We start from the raw sequence: 14,637 nt of genomic DNA on the forward strand, positions 1-14,637 counted from the left end.
TATAACCAAATCAATCATCAATATGCTTTTATATTAAACACTGTTTGGATACAGCCTCTGCTTTGCTACTAAAGCCGAAATTCTCTCATTAATATAACTCAATCTAATCTGTGTTGATTAGCTTTGTCTGGAAGGGCTGAAACAGCAAGGAAGAAGTAGTGTGGATGAACATGTTAGTAAGAAACTGAACTGTTTCTGCTTTCTTTACTTCATATTTTCGTGAATTAGCCACTTCTGTGTCCGGTAGGTGTATTTCGAGTGTTCAGTGTTTTTTTTTTTGTGTTCTTGTCCTCTCTTTATGGCTCCTGCGCGCTCAGGGTTAGCTAAGTTAGCTTAGCAGACTCCACACCAGGCGTGTTTAAGCGGTTGTTTAAAGCATCTCGGGCAGGTGTGTGTGAAGCCACTGATCATCCACAGCAGGTGCATCTTATTTATTGAAAGGGAAGCTGTTTGTAAGGCTAATTATTCAGACCCCAAATGTCCCGTTCACTTCTTGTTGTGAACCTTGAATTTCCACAACAACCAAAACAAAAGCTAGTTTAATGTCAGAGTGGTTCTGACTGTAAACACTAACTAAAGTAAGTCAGTGAAGATTTATTCATGCAGCACTTCTCAACACCAAGTGTAGCAAGTGTGCAGTAAGTTTAACACTATCAAACAATAAGGACAACAATAAAAACACCAAAACACACTGGATTGTTTTTTTTTTTTTAACTTTCATATCTGAGAGTTGCTCAAACCCATAAACTCAAACCCATAAACTTGGTTATTACAGGTTTGTATATACACTGTTTGTCTAGTAGAAAGCAGCGGCAGAGTGATTTTACTGTAAAAACAATGTAATGTAAAGGCACATTGGAAAGTAATGCAACTTACTGGATGAAATAATCACTGGTACAGATATATCTGCAGGAGCTTTTGTCAGCTTGGCAGGTTTATCTTCTGGGCTCCGATAAGTCTTGAGAAGCTTTTTTTCAAGATTTCGATGAAATTAAAATGAGTCCTCTCTGGTCCATGATAAGTTTCACCACCACATTTGATTTAGATACCTGAAAAAGTCTGAAACCCAAACAAAGATGATGAAAAAAGGTCTAAATCGTCACATGTGAGACGCTGAACCAAATCAGATCAAAGACTTTATTGTCACATGCTCAGCAGCTACATGAAGCAGTCTTGTGTCTCTGGTTCCTGGTAACACTGCTAACAGTATCAAAGAAAAACACACCAGCAAGTAAGTAAGTAATATAAATAAGGTATATACAACTAAAGAAATAATAAATAACATGTACAGCTAAGTGGATAATAGATAAATAGAGGTGCAAACCATCAGACAGAGGACCTGTCCAGGGGCTAATGAAGTGATCAGTCCATCCTGTTTAATGTCTCTGCAGCCTTGAGTCATGCTGCCGCTGAAGGAGAAGGACAAACCCGTCGTCCAGAAGCTGCTGTCGGCCGGCTGCTGCCCTCGCTGCGTCCTCAGGTTCTGCTGTGTGAGCGTTCAGGCTGCCTACAGGCGGCCCCGACAGGTGAGACCCCTCCTGCGTTCAGGACTCATGATGAATGTCTTAAAATCAGCTGGAATCATTTTTTTAAAATCTCACACAGGATACGCTCAAGGAGCTCCAAGCTTTCATCAGCAACACAGACAACGACAAATCCACAGAATCCACAGACGAAAACAACAAGTCCCATGATGCAGCGGTGTCAGACCCACCGAGCAAAAGAGCTAAACTGGAGCCCAGTGCAGAGGAAGACGACGCTGCTGCAGTCAAACCGAAGGATGAAGAGTCGCGCGTGTGTGTGGTGTGTTTGGGGATCCTACAGGAACTCTGTGACACAGCCCAGGCCGTAAAGGTGTGTGTGTGTGTCTGTGTGTCTGTGTGTGTGTGTGTGTGTGTGTGTGTGTGTGTGTGTGTGTGTGTGTGTGTGTGTGTGTGTGTGTGTGTGTGTGTCTCACTGTATCATGGTGAAGATGAACTTGATGCTTCGCTCTGTGTTCACAGATCTCCGAGGCCGTGAAGGCAGAGAAGTATGAGTTCGACACCCTGGTGCTGTCGGTCTCTCTGCCTGCTCAGCTGTGCGTCCGCGAGGTCGGTCTCTACATGATTATTAATCATTTCTGATCGATCTGTTGATCATCACAATTAACTGATTAATCATTTAGTTGGTAAAATCAGCCCTCAGATGGTTTGTTTAGTTCAACCAACAGTTCCAACCCCGGAGATATTCAGTTCACAAAGATCTGAAACTGAGGAAAGGAGCTCATTTTAACCTTTAAGACGACTGAAGCAGCAAGTTTTCCTGATTTTAAATATTTTATTTGCTTTATTTGTCTATTTTATTACTTCACCTGCAGGCACTCAGAACCAGTAATAGATCATCCACTGTTTAACATCTGCTGTCTGATTCACATTTTTAGCAAACGTCCTAAAAGTTGTCAAAAGAAAATGTGAAAATTTCATTTCATTTCAGCGTTTTGTGAAAAACCAATCCACACATCTATTAGTCTTTTTAACTGCGGTTGTGAGCAAACAAGCTCAAAATAAATGGAGGTGAACCCACGAACCCTCCAGTGTCCGATAATAAAAGGCCACAGATAGCAAACGTTAAATGAGAAGTCCTGAACCATCAATGTGAACGTCTCATTTTAAACACTCACTGACTTCCTGTCTGTGGCTCTCAGCTCCAAGCTCATTGGTTCGAGAAGGTTTTAATATATAATATATATGTCTTTATCTGATATAAGACACATCAGGCTGTGACACACTCACACACGACACTTGTTGATGTGTGTGTTCTGAATCCTGCAGCACTCCTGTTGGCTGCACGTGAAGAAGGAGCTGAGGTAAAACGATCCGTCTCGCCGTCCACATTGTGAAAACGCCGCCACCGCTGCTGCTGCTGCTGCTGCTGCTGCTGCTGCTGCTGCTGCTGCTGCTGCTGCTGCTGCTGCTGCTGCTGCTGCGCTCGCGGTCAGACGTTCACGTCGACTTTCCTTTTTGTTCGCTCAGAGAGAAAAGCATCGCGCTCGACAAGGACGACGTCGTCCAGGTGAAGGAGGCCTTCAAGTGGATCATGCAGGGCCTGGTCGCCAAGGAGCTGGGGGGCGTAGCCGTGGTTACCAGGGTAGGGCGGCAAATTTATAGATTACAAATGTTAATTTTGACTTTTATCTGCCGAGAGGAAGAAGCAGTTTAGTCTTCGTATTTAAAAGCATTTAAGTTCTCTTTCCTCCCTCTGACTAATTAAATCATCACAATTTTCCACATTAAAGGGCCCGTGTGGCGTTCACTGACCTCCCGCTGGTTTTGTCTTTCCAGAGCATGTTTGAGGTCGGCGTGGAGTTCACTCACCCGGAGACAGACGCCGACTGCCACTTCCTGTGAGTCCGAATCTCTCTGAGGGCCGTGAGAAAGTTTGTGACGCAACTTTAAGTGAATGTAAAAGCAGAATTCAAGTTAAATGTGTGGATGTCACCTCTGAAGTAAGCAGGTGGAGGGTCAGTGAACGTGTCGAGGCGCAGCAGGACGTGTGGTTAAATGATGCTCTGCCTCCTGTTTTTTGGTTTTTTTGTCCTTCCCGCAGTGCGTCAACGTGTCCTGACTGCTTCAAACCCACCAAGAACAAACAGGTGAGGAAGCAGAAGTAAGAAAAAAATATGTTTTGTTAAAGCAGATTAAAGTTTATTCGCTTTCTTGTGTTGGAGTTAGAAGAGAAACTTGATGCCGTCTGTTCAGTATGAAGAGACGCTTAGCTTAGCTTAGCTTAGCTTAGCATAAAGACTGGAAACAGAGGGAACAGCTAGCATGGCTCTGTCTGAAGGTCACAGAATCAGCTCTAAAGCTCATATCTGACTCGTTTAATCCCAAAAAAACAAAATATATGAGCTCATATGCAGGATAATATTATTTTAGATCCTCTCTTCGTTCAACAGATTTACAGTAATTAGATATTTGATGCTCTTTTACTAAACAACCTAGAAATAAAATAGATTAAAATGTGTATATTACATAGAAATATTAACAATAGAAATAATTTCTGTAATAACAAACAAAGAAGAGTCTGTTTGATTTAAGTTAAAGGTTATTACGCTCAAACCTTATTCATTTCTACAGGTTTCTATCTCTCAGCCAACTCTTTGGTTCAAAATACTGTATCTGTCCCTCAAGGGCAGCAAACACACACACACACACACACACACACACACACATCTGAATACGACTAATATGTTAGAACGACATACACAAGAACTACTAACACTGATCTGAAGATGTGGAACAGCATCAAATAACAAAATAAGACTCCAGGAAGTCCCCTCTCAGTGGTTTCTTGGCTCGACTGGACAGTTATTAGCTGAGAGAGACGGGAAATGAGGGCAGAGAGAGAGGGTGTGTTTGATTTCAGCACCAGAGGAGCTGCTCAGTATCGTGTGACCGTGTATTGATTGGAGTTACGAGGCCCCTGAAGAGCCTCTTTCCTCCTCCTCCTCCTCCTCCTCCTCACATCTTCCTCCCAGCACAAAAGACGCTGGGAAGAGATGAGACGTCGTCCTCTCTCACTTCAGGATCTTTTGGAAAAGATGCCAGTTTCTTATTTTCAATCCAGATTAGAGCCAGAATGTCCCAGTTAGTCCAAACCGGTCTGCTGCAGCATTATAGACTGTGACTGTGATAAAAGACGCTGCAGGACTAAATAAAAACACTTCTCACTTCTCTCCCTGCAGTCGGTGTTCACCAGGATGGCGGTGGTCAAAGCTCTGGAGAAGATAGCTGACGCCAAATTTCTAAAGTAAGCGTGGTCTTTACGTTGAGCGAGCTGTCGGCTGCCGATGATGCTCATTACTGCTGATTGTTTCCAGACACTCTCCTTGTCCGCCAGCACGGCCGAGCAGCAGCTGCACCCCTCAGGGCGTCCAGTGTCTCCACGTGTCCGTCTTTGTGGCAGGTATAAGCGGGACGCCAAATCACTCCTTCTGTGTTGACCCTGCCCGGTCGGCCCTCCGTCCTGACCTCCTCCTCCTCCTTCTTCTTCTTCTTGTCGTCCAGGGAGGTACAACAAGTTCTGCCGCAGCCTTCCTCAGACGCCCTGGGTGATCGACGGGGAGAGGAGGATGGAGTCGTCGGTGGAGGAGCTGATCGCAGCGCCCGTCGTGTCGTCCTTCAGAGCCGACGGTGAGTCCTCACTGTGACGGAGACGGCGTGGAATCGGACCCCGAACGCATCGTGGTAATCTCCCCTTCTGGTGTCGTTACAGGATTTAATTTCTCCTCGTCTGGCAGGGAGGACGTGGATGTCCGGACTCTTGGAAACGGTGAGACTCGCTGTTTGTATTTTTTTATTTTGCAGATGATCTTGTCTCCCAAACTGGGAAAGAATGAAGAGTCTTTGTTTTCTGTGTTGGTTTAATCGGCAGGTCGGCCGTTTGCGATGGAGCTGCTGAATCCTCACAAATCCAGATTGAACAAAGTGGAGATGAAGCAGCTGCAGGAGGTTATTAACACCATCATTCATTCACATGAAACCCTTCTCTCAGCTTCCATCCACACGTTTTTAATGCACATTTTATTTTACAAATTATATATATCATATTAATATTAATATATTGTGACATAATATTAATTATGTATATAAAAATAAGTCTTTACGCTCTGCAGAGGTGGAAAAGTTGGTGTTTCTATAAAAAGAAAACAGATTGAGAGGATAAATTCTGACCTACGTGATGAAGAGCTGGACACATTAGCTCTGCCTGGAGCGAAGACGAGGCCGTAACCTTCCTCACTGTAAACACATCAAACCTACAGCAGTGTCACTTTTGACTGAAGCTCTTCTTAACAGTCACGAAAAACCTGGGAAAGTCATCAAAAGCTCGTTTTACCGTCCTGAAATGAGTCTGTGGACGACCTTCATAACAGCCAGTTCATTTTCTGAAGCTGTTGACGAATCCGTTTCTTTAGAGTCACTGTGTCACACAACATGGAAACTATTGACATCAACCATGAACTTCACTTTCAAAACTTTATAAAAAAACAGTAGAAGCACTAAAAATCACTGAAGTCACTGAACCTAACCTTAAACCGACTGCTTGTCTTGATAAATCTCCTCCTAACATTGACGTAGCTGCAGTGGATGGAAGAGAAGAGAAGATTTGCATTTTCTTTTCACAGATTTTTCTGAAAATTCGGTTGAACTTTGTGCCACTGACTCACGTAGAGGAAGCAAAACGTCTCAACAACTACGGCCACAAGTTTAGACCTGATTGTGGTATTTCAGGAGAAGATTGCGATTCATCCTCTGGGAACTATGATCAGATTTTGAGACATGTGGACGAAGCTGATGTCGGCCACAGCTCCACTAACCTCTGCTCCCTGTTTGTGTTTTGTTTTCAGACCATCAACGAGTCATCAGACAAAATCCGGGTGAGAGACCTGCAGATAGTAACCAGGTGAGAGAGCTTTTCTGTTTGTGCTGATTTTGGCGCCGCCTTTGGACAAAAGTGGCGTTTACCGAAATAAAGTATAGTAAAGATCCAGCTAACGTTAGCTCCATTCAGCTCATCATGAAAACAAACCACGGAAGCTGTCGGCTGTGAGCTCAAGATCATAACCACACAGTAAAAATGGGATAAATGTACCTTTTAAAATCTGAAAACATGCATTTTATATTCTGATATTTAGAGGTTTCTTTGCTGGAGATCACATGAAACCTTTCTGCCACATTATCTCTCTCATCCTGTGCAGGCTGCTCCTCGCTGCTGGCGTCTTGGCGCCACCAATGCTAACAGTTTAGCTCGCTAGTGAGCAGGTAGCATGACGTTAAAGCAGGAAGTGTGAGGCTGTTGGGAATGTCAACGTTTTCCTCAGTCATAAAAAAGAAAAACCAAAATCAGAATATATTAACTCACCGTCCACTGAATAACTAACGTCCGCCTTCTGTCAGCAGCACATTAGAAGCTGTAAACACAAGAGAGCGCCGTTATTATGAGCACGACCACATTTGAAGTCACCAGTGAGTTCGGCAAAAGAGAACAAATGATCTTTGAGATCAGGAGGTTATCGTGTATTTAACTCCACGGTGCAGCACTTCAATCCACCGCAACCACAAAATATAACTGGAAAATATATATAACTCTTCCTGCTGCCTAACTTTAAGCACTAAATTCTTTTGGGTGTTTTCGCCGATCTTCTCGCTTTTAAGCAGCGTTAAATTGAGGCGGTTTCAAAAGGCACCTGCTCTGTTGAAGCAGTTGAAGCAGTGGATGAAGCTGTGCTGTGTTCTCCTGCAGAGAGGCCATGAGCCGGATGAAGGAGGGCGAGGAGGAGAAAACCAAGTCGTACACGGCGCTCGTCTGGACCCAGAAGCCCATTCAGAGAGAAGACATCGCCTTCATCGACGACATCAAGGTCACACACACACACACACACACACACACCTGCACACACCAGTAATAAAGTTAATATGGCAGCAAGACTGAGGTTAGGAACTTTAAAAACAGAGATCCTGTCACCGTATGTAAATGAAACTGCTGTTCATCCCGTCAGGATCTGACTCTGGACCAGAAGACTCCTCTGAGGGTTCTGCACCGGCGGGCGCTGGCCGTCCGTCAGCGAGTCGTCCACACGATGACCACCCGCTTCCTGGACTCCCATCACTTCCACCTGGGGCTGAAGACGCAGGCCGGGACGTATCCTCCCACCGTGGAAACACAATTCAGTCATTACGTCATCCAAATACCGTTTTTATACTTCTTAAAGGCAAATACCACACTTTTTTATCCACAATTTTAGTTACTTTGCAGATTAATATTAATGAATCAAAACACACTCAACAAATAAAATTAATAAATTAATTGAGCCAGGGGATGAATTCACAAACTACCCTGCAGTGTACAAAGTGATTAAAATGAGCTTCTGCAGCATCACACAGATAGACAGCATAGATAATATGTGTGCAGGATGTTCCAATAATAGAATATGTGTTATTCTCTATTAAACTTTACTTTTAAGTAAAAGATTTTAGTCCTTTTTAGCTAAAAAAAAAAAAAAAAAAGCTAATGTAGCATGCTAACATGATTACATTTCTATCAACGTGCTAATGTGAAATTTTAGCAATTAGCTTTAAGTTACAGCTAATTTATGCTAACATGTAAAGTTTGAATAAAACTTATTATGAACAGATTGTTTTATAGTCTTTGAGTTTAGCTTGAGGTTGATAGGTTAGCATGTTAATGTTTAGCATCAACCTGTGATGCTAACATTACATGCTAACACACATGCTAGCATCACCAGAATTTAAGAATCTAAAAGTTTTCTATAATTTTTTTTTGCAAACGTTAAAATGTAAAATCTGTTTTTAGCACATAAGCCTCAAAGGGAGTTATTCTGTACTTGTAGTCGTCTTATTTCAGCCTGCAGCTGATTTATTGAACCGTTGTTTGCTCCTGAACTTGAGCCGACAGTTACATCAAAGAGTTCGTCCACGGAGACTTTGGTCGCACCAAACCCAACCTGTGTGTGCTGCTGAAGACGGATACGGACATCCTGGAGCTGGACGTGGAGGTGGGATGAAGAAACCAATCTATTTCTACATATTGTGAGAATTTTGTTCCTGTAGATCGACTCAGCCGGCAACTGCACCTGATCACAGTAGGTCCACTAAAGGAGCTTGTTTGATCCACTGACAGGCTCAGAGTGTTATTCTAAGTGTGTGACAGCATCATGGAAAGGATCCCTACAGAGAGAGACCTGGAAGATCCTTTTGGTTTAACCACAAACAGCCGTTATATCGCTCTCTGCACACCCACCAGACTACATTCACTAAAACAGGGATTTTAGAGAACAGGACACAGGAGCTGCTGCTCTGCTGCTGCCTCAGTCCGTTGATTTGTTTGTGTTGTATAAATACTGCGTTGAATCCGAACTAATAATTTAAATCACCAAACTCACACAACTCCAACAAACTAACTGATCAAGGCAGCGGTAGACGAGCAATTTCTGTATTATGTGAGGTAAAATCCCTGTTTTAGTGAATGTAGTCTGGTGTGTGTGCTGTTTGTGGTTAAACCAAAAGGATCTTCCAGGTCTCTCTCTGTAGGGATCCTTTCCATGATGCTGTCACACACTTAGAATAACACTCTGAGCCTGTCAGTGGATCAAACAAGCTCTTTTAGTGGACCTACTGTGATCAGGATCACGTTGCAGCCTGTTTGGTGGCTGCCGGCTGAGTTGATCTACTGGACCAGTTCCAATAAGTTTTTGTACCAGTAGTAGTTTTGTGTTTAAAAATGCTCAGCAGCTTCTGTTGACCCCAAGATGTTGAGCGTCTGTTACTTCCTCCCTCAGTCTGTGGATGTGGACTGGCCTCCGCCCATACCAGAGTGAACGCTGCCTCACCTGACGGCCGCCGGCCTCGTCCTGCATCGGAGAGGCCACGGGTTCAACCTCGGCGACGCGGAACGGGCTTTGATTGGGAGCGCTGCACCAAAACATGGACCAGCAGCTGCAGAAGCTGGTTCGAGCTGAAGAGGAAACCACGGACGCTGGTCTGTTCGGACTTTGGTTCAGGATTTGCTTTTTTTTTTGTTTTGTTTTTCTTCCTCCAAGTCATGAGAGCAGTTTGTCCTCAGGGTGGCGCTACAGGAAAGGTCTTTAATCACAAAAGGATTTAGCCTTATGTACAGGGAACATCTCAGCTCATCAGGCTGAGCTGTTTCCAGGCTGTATCTTCAGAGGTGTTTTTGTTATCTCAGTGCCGTCAGCTTCAAAATGATAGAATACAGCCGCACGCTAACATGCTATGCTAACATGCTATGCTAACATGCTAACAGAAGCATGCTACTGTTGCGTGGCGATGACGCGACTTCTCAAGTTTCTTTATCCACATGCAACAACAAACCAAACGACGAAGCAGAAGGGACGTTCGCCGTCATCCGCTGAAGCTCGGCCTCAAGTTTCAAGTGTCTGCAAAGTGTTTTTCACAGCAAAATAAACGTGGAAATCAGCAACGTGTAGAAAAGAAATGTGATTTGTCGTAATGAGCAGAAATGTGACGAATGTCTGCACAGGTTTTTTATTACTTCTCTTGATTTTTGATTTCTATTAAGATGCTGCCTGGTACAGACTATTTTATTTCTAAGTTCCTGTAAAGCTGGTTGGTTCAGATCTAATTTTCTTCATTTAAAAACCCAGTTTGGTGAGAATAAACCTCGTCATGCTCCCCAGAACAAGTACTCTTTGGCCTTCTATTGATTAAAGTCCCTTTTATATGCTTTGAAAAATGGCCAGCTCTGATGTGAAGCACATTCAGGTTGTGTCACACAAACAGCAGTGACCTTGTTTTTTTCTTTAATTAAATCAACACTTGAGATAAACCTTGAAGCAACTTTTCACTCTCCACCCAAAAGAAGAAAAGAGTCACGACAGCAGAAACCCTGAAATGTATTTCTTTTAATTTAATTCAAAATAAATACTACCACGGCAATGCAAGTCCACTACTGGGTTCTTGCCCTAATGTTTTGGTAAGAAAACAAACAAGCAAACGATCCAAAAAAAAAAAAAAAAAAGAAAAGAAAGAAAAAGAAAAGAATAAGACTCTTCAGTTAATGCATCCATCATCATCATCATCATCATTAATCATCATCATCATCATCTTTCAGCGACTTTCAAGAGGTGCCTCTTTTAACGACATACAAGGTAACACTGCCTAGAATGACAAACATAAATAAAACAAATACTATGGTACAAAAAGGAGGCGGGGGAGCAAGGGATGATGGGATTGGAACGACCTGATGAAACCAGCACTGCAGAAAAAAAAGAAGAAGAAGAAGAAGAAGAAGAGGAGGTCAGCCATGGTCCCATGTTTTCTTTTTAAGGAGGGTGACGGGGACAGAAAGGACAGTGCAGACTCCACCGTTAGTCGTGTCCTCACAGAAAATCAGTCGTTTTTTGGGAACCACGGCGACCGCAGGAAGGCGGGGACAGGGTTTGTCTCCATGGTAACATCCTTCGTGGACGACAACGACGACGTCGAGTCGATGTAACAGACCCAAAAAAAAAAAAAATCAAAGGAAGGGTCCAATCTTTGACACTGTCTTTATTTTGTTTTCCTTCTTTGAATTTTTTTTTCTTAAATGCGGTTTTTGAGTTGGGTTTTTTTTTTCTCATCTGCACGTTTGGAGTAAAGTCAGAAAAAAAAAAAAAAGTTTATGTCTCGTCTGTCAAGACGCCACGAAAAGAGAAGAAGAAACAACCAAAAACAAAAAAAAAGGCATTGCATATTTACATCAAGGAGTTTTGGGGCGACTCGACTTTTTTCTGGCAGTCCTCACAGTCTTCATACATGAGTGTCTCACGGCTCAGTTTTCTCGTGATCTGTGACATGATTAGTGATTTATTGATACCCTCCGATCAGATTTAAAAACATGTATGTGTGAATATAAGTTCTCTCACAATACTGACAGGATAGACGGGGGCAGCGCCCCTGCATCTGGAGCTGGAAGCCTCGTTTCTCTTTGTGTCCGTGTGATAAATTAAAATGTTTTCACTCTGATTTATCGTCTAAAAACAGTCTCTGTGTATCTGTGTGTGTGTGTTTGTGTGAATGAAACCCTCTCGTATGCTCTCAGGGTTCCCTCACAGCTCATCCAAACCACACTCTGTTTGTTTAACTCGCTGTTCGATATGTTTCAGTCACTTATCGCTTCACTTTTACACATCAGACGTCAGAAAAACCACAATTTCCTGAACTCTTTAGCAAATGAAAACCCAAATTCTTCCTCTGGACTTTTCCAGATGTGTTCAGGAACCCTGAAGAGCGTGAGCTGAGTAAGTCGGCGGTTTTCTCCAGAAACATTAAGTTTGAGCAAAAAGGAATCTTTTCTTGATTCAGTCCAAACTGAGTCCGTTTGTCGGGATCAATCAAAGGTTGTTTCAGTTCTAGTATTGTGGACAGTCAGATCACTAGAGGGCGAATTTGTTTGTGCGAATACGTTGTTACATTATTTTGTATGTGTGGCGGGTAAATCCAAGCTGGATGGACCCCTGACAGGGAGGGTAGTCTGGTCTGGACCAAAACCGACCTTAAACGAACCAGAATCCAACATACAAAATGTGGTAAAACTGTGCAACAGGACCCCCAGTGAGTAAAAACACGTGAGACTGAGCAACACCGAGGCCCCCGGTCGGATCTCGGACACCAGGAATAAAGTGGGAAACCAGACTCCTGCTCCTCACGTACACCATGTGCTCAAAGCTCACAGGCAACATGGACGCCCAGAGACTCCTCGCTGTCGGCATCACGGATGTATGACACATATGATATGATATAAGAACAGGAAGCCGATAATAGCAACGAAGAATCTCCTTCACCACAAAAATCACCGCTCTGAAAGAGACGCCTGTAAAACCGCTGCCTCCTGCTGTGAACTCACTCTTTGTACTGTGTGTTTTTAAGGGTTTGACCCTCCTTCAGTCCTTCAGTGCGGCTGAACACTACTGCACTCACAAAGCCTGGAGCCCAACCACGAGCAGCTAATTCAGCTAGCTAGCTAGCGAGCGGGTGGCGTAGCGCTGAAGCAGCAAATGTGAGGCTGTTGGGAATATCAACGTTTCCCTCAGATGTAAGATCGCAGAGAAAAACATAAACTCACTTCAGTTTTTAACACCTGAAGGAGCTGAAGAGGTCTAAGATACAACTTGTCAACTCCTCTTGGAATAATAATCTCTATGTGATATGCTGTTTCCACTAGAGTGTTAAAACCTCTCCCCCTCATCAAAAACCCAGAATCTAGAAGCACAACTTGAGCTGTTGGCGTTTCCTCCCTTACACACAGTGTGTGTTTCTGAAGTCGAATACTGGACCCGGATTGGCTTCCAACTACTTGTGATGTCACAAATCATCACTGTAGCCCCGCCCCTTAAATCCTCCTGGTGTCAAACTGAAGCTCCAGCGAGTGGAAGGTGACTTTAACTTAGCGTAGACGTTACCTCCCCATAAGAGATCGATCAGGTCCGATCTTTGGGAGAACGAGGGCTCGATCTAAGCTCAGTCAGTAAATAACATCCTACAGACTTATCAATACAACCGGATGTTTTAGTGTCTGCCTTCATCAGAGCACGAGGTCGGGGTTTATTTAACTGGGATTCTTTCAGCTGTTAGCAACATGGGCTTCTTCCTGCCTCAGCATTTAATAACACAACGTGCCGACTTATTGATACAGCCAGATGTTTTAGTCAGACGATCATCTTCTTCTGGTGGCCTTTCTGAAGTGAGCCGTGGGGAGAGCGTCCATGTTTTGTCACAATGAGGAGCTGATAAGCGGCACAATAACAACACAAGGAAACATTACGGGAGGGGGGGGGAGATGAGAAGCTGCTTCAGAGGACTGTCTCCCTTTGCTTTCAGTCTTGCTGCTAAGCTAAACTAAGCTAAGCTAAGCTAAGCTAATCACCTCGAGGCTCCAGCACTGTACAGACAGGAGAGTGGTATCAACTTTGTCACCCAAAATGTCGAACTACTCCTTTAACAGCAGCTAAAACACCTAAAAAAAACAGTTTTCAGTAGGAAGACCAGCAGCTACAGGAGCACACGGAGACTCACAGCCCCCCCCGTCAGATCTCAGGGTCCTGAACCGCTCATTTAGTTCACAGTCAAACTTTCGCCGCCTCTCTGGTGGATTAAAGTCTCACTGGACGTCTCGTACAAACTGAAAAGTGACCGAAGCACCGAATAAGATGTAGTTTCTGGAGAAATCTGCCGACCTCACAGCTGTTTCCTGTTTATATATCTATATATCTATATAAATATATCTGTGTGTGTGTGTGTGTGTGTGTGTTATGACAGCATAACGTTGACCCCCCCATGTCCCACATACGTACAGTACATACATACATTACATACATACATTAAGCCTCATTTCCCTGTGTAAACACCCATTCCACTAGTCCTACAGCTACGATGAGGAAACAGAAGAGCGGAGGTGAAGAGGAGGAGGAGGAGGAGGAGGAGGAGGAAGAGGAGGAGGAGGAGGAAGAGGAGGAGGAGGAGGAGGAGCGGTGAGAAAGCAGAGAAAGGCCTCGTTCCCCTGCCGGCTGTGGAAAGCTGGAGCGGTTAGCTGAGTTTGAACGCGGTTGTGCTCTGTGGCGCCTGAGTGAACTGTGCAGTTTCTGGCAGTTTAGTGTTTCCTGTTTCAAAATAAAAGAAGAACTTAAGAAGTAAAGCGCGAGAGAAGAAGAAGAAAAAAAAAAAAAAAAAAAAATCACGTGGGGTTGAAAAAATACGAGCAAAGAAGTAACACTGCAACGATGAAAGGAATGATACAGACTCGTCCATTCGCATGTTCTGTCTTTCTTTTGATTTTTTTTGTGGTGTTTTTCTGTTTTTCGTTGACCTGTAGACGGTGATTTTCGTTGCCATGGGATCGGGGAATGTGCACTGCCATGGCGAACGCATGACAAAGATTTTTTTTTTTTGTCTTTTCTTGTACTTTTTGTCGTTTTTTTTTTTTATGTTGTTTTCGTTTTTGTGTTTGTTTGTTTTTTTGAGTGAACCACGAGCCATGCACTTATTCTCAACTAAGAATGACCCCTCACATCCCCCCCCCCCCCCCCCCCCCTCCCCCTTGAAACCCGCCCGCCCTCACCCG

At 43.7% G+C, this 14,637-nt stretch overlaps 1 protein-coding gene across 1 annotated transcript; it reads left to right on the forward strand.

The window, feature by feature from the left end:
• The first annotated feature begins 141 nt into the window (after positions 1 to 141).
• Positions 142 to 9,999, forward strand: pus10 (pseudouridine synthase 10). Its single transcript, XM_070856149.1, has 18 exons — positions 142 to 243; positions 1,392 to 1,526; positions 1,606 to 1,854; positions 2,004 to 2,090; positions 2,811 to 2,845; positions 3,012 to 3,126; positions 3,321 to 3,382; positions 3,586 to 3,631; positions 4,724 to 4,788; positions 4,859 to 4,944; positions 5,046 to 5,171; positions 5,254 to 5,310; positions 5,413 to 5,489; positions 6,386 to 6,441; positions 7,282 to 7,399; positions 7,538 to 7,680; positions 8,455 to 8,554; positions 9,338 to 9,999. The coding sequence occupies exons 2-18, from the start codon at positions 1,401 to 1,403 to the stop codon at positions 9,374 to 9,376; spliced, it is 1,587 nt and encodes a 528-aa protein (XP_070712250.1). The 5' UTR covers positions 142 to 243; positions 1,392 to 1,400; the 3' UTR covers positions 9,377 to 9,999.
• Positions 10,000 to 14,637: the final 4,638 nt, after the last annotated feature.

Source organism: Pempheris klunzingeri, chromosome 3 (genome assembly GCF_042242105.1).
Source record: "Pempheris klunzingeri isolate RE-2024b chromosome 3, fPemKlu1.hap1, whole genome shotgun sequence".
NCBI lineage: Eukaryota > Metazoa > Chordata > Actinopteri > Acropomatiformes > Pempheridae > Pempheris > Pempheris klunzingeri.

What these genes read in the sequence shown, in the direction of transcription:
- pus10 (XM_070856149.1), top strand. Translation starts at nt 1,401, where the DNA reads ATGCTGCCGCTGAAGGAGAAGGACAAACCCGTCGTCCAGAAGCTGCTG. An exon ending in ACACAGCCCAGGCCGTAAAG is followed by an intron (nt 1,855 to 2,003) that starts GTGTGTGTGTGT and finishes CTGTGTTCACAG; the next exon opens with ATCTCCGAGGCCGTGAAGGC. An exon ending in GACGCCGACTGCCACTTCCT is followed by an intron (nt 3,383 to 3,585) that starts GTGAGTCCGAAT and finishes TCCTTCCCGCAG; the next exon opens with TGCGTCAACGTGTCCTGACT.